The sequence below is a fragment of the Nannospalax galili genome, unplaced genomic scaffold, assembly GCF_000622305.1.
Source record: "Nannospalax galili isolate Female #2095 unplaced genomic scaffold, S.galili_v1.0 scaffold1477, whole genome shotgun sequence".
In the NCBI taxonomy this organism is placed as follows: Eukaryota; Metazoa; Chordata; class Mammalia; order Rodentia; family Spalacidae; genus Nannospalax; species Nannospalax galili.
This window is the reverse complement of record NW_008339642.1, coordinates 1,453,793-1,461,638: the sequence shown is the minus strand read 5'-3', so window position 1 is coordinate 1,461,638 and position 7,846 is coordinate 1,453,793. Positions and strand designations below refer to the sequence as shown.

At 43.7% G+C, this 7,846-nt stretch overlaps 1 protein-coding gene across 1 annotated transcript in view; it reads right to left on the bottom strand.

Annotated features, from left to right (window-relative positions):
- Tmx4 (thioredoxin related transmembrane protein 4) overlaps positions 1-7,491 on the bottom strand; it is a 44,152-nt gene extending 36,661 nt beyond the window's left edge. Inside the window, exon 1 of the mRNA XM_008834354.3 lies at positions 7,178-7,491. Coding sequence (XP_008832576.1) covers positions 7,178-7,347 — 170 coding nt within the window. The 5' untranslated portion in view covers positions 7,348-7,491. The remainder of the gene's footprint in view (positions 1-7,177) is intronic.
- Between the last annotated feature and the right edge of the window lie 355 nt (positions 7,492-7,846).

Sequence of the window (7,846 nt, the reverse complement as noted above, 5' to 3'; positions counted from 1 at the left end):
ATATAATATAAAATCTTAATTCTATAGGGAAAAAATTAGCTCAAGTTTAAGAATGTCCTCAAGTATTATTGTAACATATAAAGTATTTCCTCCATGTGATTTTTACAATTCAATCAACTTTGTCATTTTTCAGATAGTTTTGAGCACTGAGGAAAATACTACTCTGAACACCCCAGGAAAGGAAAACAATTTTCACAGGGATGCCCCAACAGTAACTAAACCAGCTCTAGATCTATCAAAGCTACAGATGTGATAGGCAGGGAACAGATGTTATTAATAGGTTCTCTAGTATGTTTCTAAGAATCTAAATATCTGTGGCAGTTCTCAAGTTTTCCAAAGAAGAGCTATAGGCTAAATCACCTTTATTCAACACTTTTTCAAACAGAAACAGTTAAAAATACCTGGACCTTCAAGCAAGAACTCTGATTTTTACATGTATTTTTCATTCAAGAAACATCAAGCACTAGGCCAGAAACAGGCAACAACATCTAAGGCCTACAGGAAGAGGAGTAGCTCTGATAAGATCTAAAGAGAAGAACTTCCAGGGAAGCATCAACAAATATTCCAATCTAAGCAGAGAAATAGTATATGTAAAGGCTCCTAGCACTGACAGGGACAGGGTAAAGACATTTTCCACATCCTTTAACAAAATTGGAGGTTGGGGAAATAGCTCATCTGGTAAGAGTGCTTACTATACAAACATGAGGACTTGAGTTCACATCCCCAAAGCCCATATAAAAAGTTAAGCATGGTCAAGTATGTTTGTTATAGTGCTGTGCACAGGGTAGACAGGAGGATCCATGGGGCTTGCTGGCTGCCAGCCTACCTCCTGGTGTAATAAGAAACCCTGACACAAGGGAATAAAATGAGTAGGATACTAGGAATCCTCCTCAGCCTCTGTGCAAGCACAGACACATGTACCCGTGCCAATGCTCCTGTGCATACATCACACACACACACACACACACACACACACACAAGTAAATATATAACTAAAAGACTATTTTGAGGTTTAAACATTGAACCCAGTGTTTAAGAGCACTAGTTCTTGTAGAAAAGCTGGGTTTGGTTCCCAACAACCACATAAGATGGCTCACAACTATTTGTAACTCCAGCTCTAGGGAATGAGACACCCTCTTCTGGTATCTGTGTACAGACACACACACATAAGCCCTTACATAAGAACATAGTTTAAGGAGTTAGGATTTTGTTCAAGCTTAGCAATAAGCCTTAAAGTGGTAAAGGAATTCTGGTTTGATTTACATTTTGGAAAAATAAACCAATGTAATGGTTAACAGAAGGGCAGGATGTAATCAAAGGGAAGAACTGGAAGTACAGGGATCTCAGCAGACTGCCAGAGAGAGCTGAATTCTGGCATCCCTCTAGTGCAGGAGATGCCTGAGAGCCCCCATCCTGTCTTCACCTGGTGGTGAGCTTCCCCTAATTGTGCCATACCCATCCCCCTACCTGGGATTTCCTGAGATCCCTCTCCAGGCCCCAGGGCAGATCTGGCTTTGGTAGGCTAAGGCTGAGATTCTAGCAGACAGCCTGAGAAGGTCAGTTTCAACCTCCATTGGTGCTCAACAGACCCGCCAGAGAGTGTAGAGTTCTGGCCTCCCTCTGGCCTCCATGTGGCATAGGGGCTGAGACTGCAGGGGACTGCCTGAGAGTGCCCAGATCCTGCCTCCACGTGGTGAAGGAAGCCTGAGTGTACCTGACTTGGAATCTGAATTGGGCTTCTGTGGGTACTCCTGAATAGATATCTGAAGCCATTAGTTCCCTCCAAAGTAAACCGGAGAGAACCTGAACCCTGTACCAACCAGCTTTACGTAACCAATAAAGAAGGGATATAGGCACCCCGATAATACAGACAGAAGCATACCTCAACTTAATTCTCTTATCAGAATCATAACCAACAAAAGAAATTCACATGCCAAAATCACAACGAAAGAATAAAAAAATGGAAAGCCAAAACACTATGTCCCCACAAATCACACTAGTAATAGAGTCTGTGTTTCTAAGATACTCATGATACTTGAGCATATCTAAAAATTACAAATAGCTCACTGCTAAAGAGAAACCATGTTAGAACCTTGCCTCTAGTCCTCTAAGGCCACCCAGAGCAAGAACAAAGATAGAATTTATGTGATAAAAATCTTCAAGGAAATAATAGCTACATTTCAAGATTATGGGAGATTAGATGGCACATGCAGAGCAAGCACACAGCATAGTCATAAGCAAATCACATAGTGTGAGCCTTTCCTAAAAACTGTAAAAAATCTAAAATGCTGAAACTTTGTGTCTAACTCCTAAATTAATCCTCCTTAACTGAAGAGCTAGCACGAAGAATTAGCTTCACTGTAGCACAGAAACTGCCACTGTCTTTACTATTTAAACTTACTACGGGTCACAGTGACATGTAAAATTAGCAAGCTTCATAAAGACATCTGAAATATATTCCAGGTAGCCAAAATGCTCTGTTAACGTGTGGTCTCGTAAGTTAAATGAATGAGCATTCATCAATAATGCTTGTCATTGGCAGAAATGTCAGTGATGATGAAAGCATGGGCAGGTGCCTGCACCTGGGGGAAGAGAGCCTACCCTTGGGTAGGTAGGGTACCTGCCAGCAGAGAACTGAAATCAGAGTCAGTCAGCAAGGCTCTGTGCCACTCTCCAGGGTTCCAAACTACCCTGCTGGGTTTACGTCTGAGGCTGCCAAGTTTAGCCCAACAATCTGGTTCTGGCCTGTTCCACAACTTACTAATAATCAGGTTTAGCCAAAGTCTCAACTTTTTCAATTTGTCTTCTCTAGTTAGAAAGAATGAGAGTAAGACTGCCCAAGTTTGCTGAGATGTACAAAAAGGTCAACATTAGGAATGTGATATAAGCAATTCAACTGTTGACTGTGATTACAGAGAGGAGGAGGATGAAAGTCATGTTGTAAAAGGTTAAGGTGGTTTGTTGTTGTTTGTAACACAGTGCCTCACTATGTAGTCACACCAGCCTCGAACTTGCTATGTAGACCAGGATGGCCTGCCTCTGCTCCCAGTGGTGAGATTATATGGTAAGAGGGCACCACTATGTTCAGCTTGTTGTCAACAAGTTTAACAAACCTTTGAACCCTTTGTGGAATTCATCTGAAATCAAGTATTTCTGTTTATAAGTAAATACTTCTTAGTTTATAAGCAAACATGTTTTTTTAAATACCTGTAACAATACCTAGAGTGGCTGTTTTCAGTTAGAGGTGTTTGAGAAGTATGCACAAGAGATGGGAGTTGTAATTGTCTATGTCATATGACTAAGACTACTACTAGAATGTAACAGGCAGGGCCAAGGATGTAAAAAAGTTTCTATAGTATGTGAGCCATTCCCAAACACCAAGGACCTGTCTAACCAAAATGCCAAGGCTATCCTACTGACAATCACTGATGAATGCTGATGTAATGTCAATTTAACTCAAAGATCTATTCCTTTCCCTCTGGATATTTGTTTAAATGTTAGCAAGTCAAAACTAAGCTACATAGATGTATGTCTCTGGATTATAAGGAGCCATCAGAACCGTACACAGAATGAAGCACACTACATATTTTGTTTCAAAGGAACAAAAATAATGTTCTAGAAAGTAAATAAATATAACAGGAGTCAAATAAGTGTTAAGGGAGTCACGCAAGTGCTAAAAATTCCAAATGTTAGAAAATTAAAGAAGGATAGTATAAAACATGGACATAGAGGAAAGAACGCAAAAAAGCATTTTGTTTAAGAACAGCAAGCCAATTAGAGTGGCAGGCAGAAATGGACAGTAAACACTATAAAATACACAGAAAGAAGCGAGAGGAAAGCTGAGTGAGCACACAACAAACCCATGGCACTGAAAAAATGTAAGCAATAATGGAGTCACTTTGCTTATTTGGAAAAAGATTTCAGAATAGAAATAGCTAATTATTACAAATATATTTTAACTGATATTCTTACATACAGAAGAACTGTTTAAAACTGGAAATTCGGAGGTTGGAGAGATGGCTCAGTGGTTAAGAGCACTGGCTGCTCTTGCAGAGCAATCAGGCTCCAGCACCTACACGGCAGCTAACAACTGTCCCATAACTCCCATTCCAGGAGATCCGATGCCCTCTTCTGACCTTTCCAGGCATTTCATGACACAGGTGCACTTACATACGTGCAGGCAATAGACTCATAATCATAAAATAAAAATAATTTTTTTAAAACCCTAGAAATTCAAGGATCGCAAACATTAATTCAATGAAAGACAAAGAAAATAAAACAAATTAAAATGTTTTTTTAACAGCTTTTCAAGTCTGAAAGCACACAGGTACTGCTAGGACCTTAAAATTAATATATTAATACCAATATAACCATGAATTGTGCCATAAAGACCGTATGACTTGAAATGTAAAAGCAGAATCTCAGGAGGGGCAGCAAATGAACAATGAAGAACTACCCTTCAAAATGACATCAAGTTTACCGACTGTCACAGCTTCAACTGTCAACCTCACGCAATCCTAGAGTCGCCTGGGAAGAGGGAACCTCAGCTGAGGAAATCCCTCCATCGGACTGTTCTGACTGCAAATTGATGCAGAAGGGCTGGCCCAGCCCACTGTTGGCAGTACCATTCCTAGACAGTTGAGTCTAGGCTGTTTAAGAAAGGTAAACTGAGCCTGAAGCAAGCCACTAAGCAGTGTTCCTCTGTGGTCTCTCCTTCAAGCTCTTGCCTTGAGTTCCTGAGTTCCTGCCTTGGTTTCTCTGTATGGACAGACTAACCTATGAGATGAAATAAATCCTTAAACTCCAAGTTGCTTCTGTTCATGGTGTTTATCACAATAACAAATCATCAAACTAGGACACCATTATTATCAAAAAGCTTTGTAACTCATTTCTTTATAGAAATTACGCACATTAGCAGCTGCCTCCTAATAATCTCCAATATTAAGACCAGATCATCTGCAAAGAGCACAGACATACAGATGTATGTAGTGAAGAGGTAGTAGTGATGTACGTGTGTAGGTGCATGCCAGTGTGCCTGTACATGTGTCTGAAGGCCAAAGGTCAACATTAGCTACCTTCATCAACTGCTCCCAACCTTATTAGAGACAGGGCCTCTTGTTGAAGGTGGAGCTCACCTATCAACTAGTCTAGCCGGCCAGCAAGCACCAGGGAGCCTGTCTCCACCTCTCCAGTGTGTAGAGTACATATGTACACTGTGTCTTGCTTTTACATAGATGCTAGGGATTTGAACTCCGGTCCTTGTGCTTGTGCGGCATTCCCCCAGACTCATGTTTTGTTTTTTTTCTGTCTTAAATACATCAGGAAGAAAAATGACAGCTATTAAATGAATTCTTGAAAATTTCTGGTAGGTCTATAGTGGTTCTGAGAATATGATGAATTACATGTTTGGTTTTTTGTTTGTTTGTTTTGTTTTTTAACTGATTTCCTCAAAGGAAAGATCAAGAATATTATCCAGTAACAAAAGAAACTTTTTTTTTTCTTAATGAACAGCCATACTGTGGCTTCAGGATTACTTCTGAACAGGGTTCTGGTAATGAGAAAGAAGCTGGAGGTAATAGCTTAATTCCCTTCCTTTCCTTCCTACCCACCAAGTGTACTCAACAACAACAACAAAGAAAAAAAAAAAAAAACCTGCTACTAAAATGATCTTGTGTCTTCACAGCTTAATTCCAGATTACAAGACTCTTCTTAGATCTGCCTGAACAAGTGTCAAGCAGCTGGAAACAGCAAATTCACAGTAACATGTTAGGCAGGGGCATTTTAAAACAGTAAAACATGAACCATCCATAGAGCCAAAACACAGGACTTGCCAGCCAGCACTGGCTTGGAAGCGTACTGGGATTCACATTCCTCTCAGCCTTAGCATTCTTTGTTATTGTCCTTGCACAAGGAAAACGAACACCCGAACGAACCATGAAACAGCTCACATTAAAAGAGGCCTTTCTACTGCAACTGTCTTCACACACTCAGCTCTAACCAGGAAACTGATATCCAGGAAAAAGGTGTAAGGATAGACTGAAAAAATGGAGTTCCCCCATAGTATCAGCTGACGAATTTCAGTTTCACGAAAGTTCTCACCATGGGGCAGACAAGGCAGCTTATCTACACAGGTTGTTCATGTCCATAGTTTTAACAGTTTCGTGATGTCTACATTACTTCCTTTGTAACCAAAAGCTTAAATGCAGCTTGAAGGGATAACTATGCATTATGTTCTTTAAACAAAATAATTTAAGTAACAGAATTTTTGGCCCTGATCTCACTGGGGTTTTCACACCACAGGCATCTGCTTCCAATCTAAGTTGAAAAGAGTGTGGCCTTGGATAAAAATTTATCCAATTTTGAGTGCCTATATCCTCAATGTAAAAGGGACTAGCAAACAGCAACGATAAACCTGTACTGCCATAGGCTTCAGCGATGTGGTAAAGAAGTTTCCAAACACTCAATTTCCCTATGGCACCACCTACAGTATTTAACGCCTAATTCAGATGAGGTCCCTTGTCAACATTGGCTTCTTTCAAATGATCACTTCCCTACTGTTAAATTAATCTTAAACCATAATCTGCAAGTCCCTTCCCTTTTCCCAATTCAGTTTCGCATCTCCTCCCAGACAGGCAGTATCCATTCTATTGTTCCAAAGGGGCTATTTGTCCAGGGCCTTTGATTTAGGACATTAATATAATCAAAATTACAACGGTCAGGGCTTATCCAAAATCTTGTTTTACAACTTAGCCAAGTGTGTTTGTTTTTATTTTCACAATGACATCTCAAGGTCTTCAAAAGGGAGGCCAGTGCTCCGCAGAAGCTGCTCTGCCCGATCTGCAGACTTCACACCTGACCTGGTGTCATCGGATGGCTGTTCCTTTTCCAGGACAGGTGTACTTCAAAGGGCACAAGCTGTTCTTGCAAATTTTCTGCCCAGCCTCGCCCCCGCCCCTTCCCTTGGCCTCCCCCTTCTCTTAAAACATTTCCCGCTAAAGCCCAGGGTGAAGTAGCCCCGGAACCGCTACGACACTGCGCAGGACCGTCTGCGCATGCGCATGGCGCAGGCCTTGGCCCGCAGCTCTGAAGGGGCCGGGCCGTCCCCGCCCAAGCCCGCCGCTGGGAAGCGAGAGGCCAGCGGGGACGACGCGGCGTGCGGGGCGGCGGACACACTCACAATTTCAGCATCCACTCGCCCTCCATCACCAGCGTCCAGTTGGAGGCGGTCATGGGCTGCACCCGGCTCTCCTCGGCCGGCATCGCGGCCTGCTCGAGGTCGTCGGCTGCCGCCGCCGCCGCCGCCAGGCAAGCGACCAGGAGCGCGGTCGGCAGTGCTCCGCCCGCCATGCTGCGCGCGGCTGAGGCTGCGAGGACGGTCTGCGCAGTAGAGCTGGCACGGAGCGGAGCCACCGCCTCAGAGTGGCCGGAGCGGAGTCGTGGCCCCGCGGCAGTCGGAACACGAGTGGACCCGCTTCGTCAGGGCCGAGCAAAGCCCAGCCGCCGGGAGCACAGCCCGCGGACCTCCTCAGCCGCCGCGGAGCTCAGCCAAAGCGACAGGCGCCGCGCCGCCGCGCCACCCTTTATCTACCCCGCAGCCCAAGCCACGCCCCCGACCTACGGGGCCACGCCCCTGCCGCGCGGGCCTTTGGGGGCAGTTGTCAAGGTAACGGCGGCCCGTTCCTCTCGTCTCGCTGAAAATAAACAGATGACCCAGTGTTGTTTAAGTGACCCGGTGCAGCTTCGCCGCGCTGAGTTTCTGCAAAGAGAAGCGTGGCCGGCAGCTAAACAAAGCGTTTTCCTCTTCACGGAAACGAAACACTTCAAGGACTGAGGCGTGGCCTGGCCG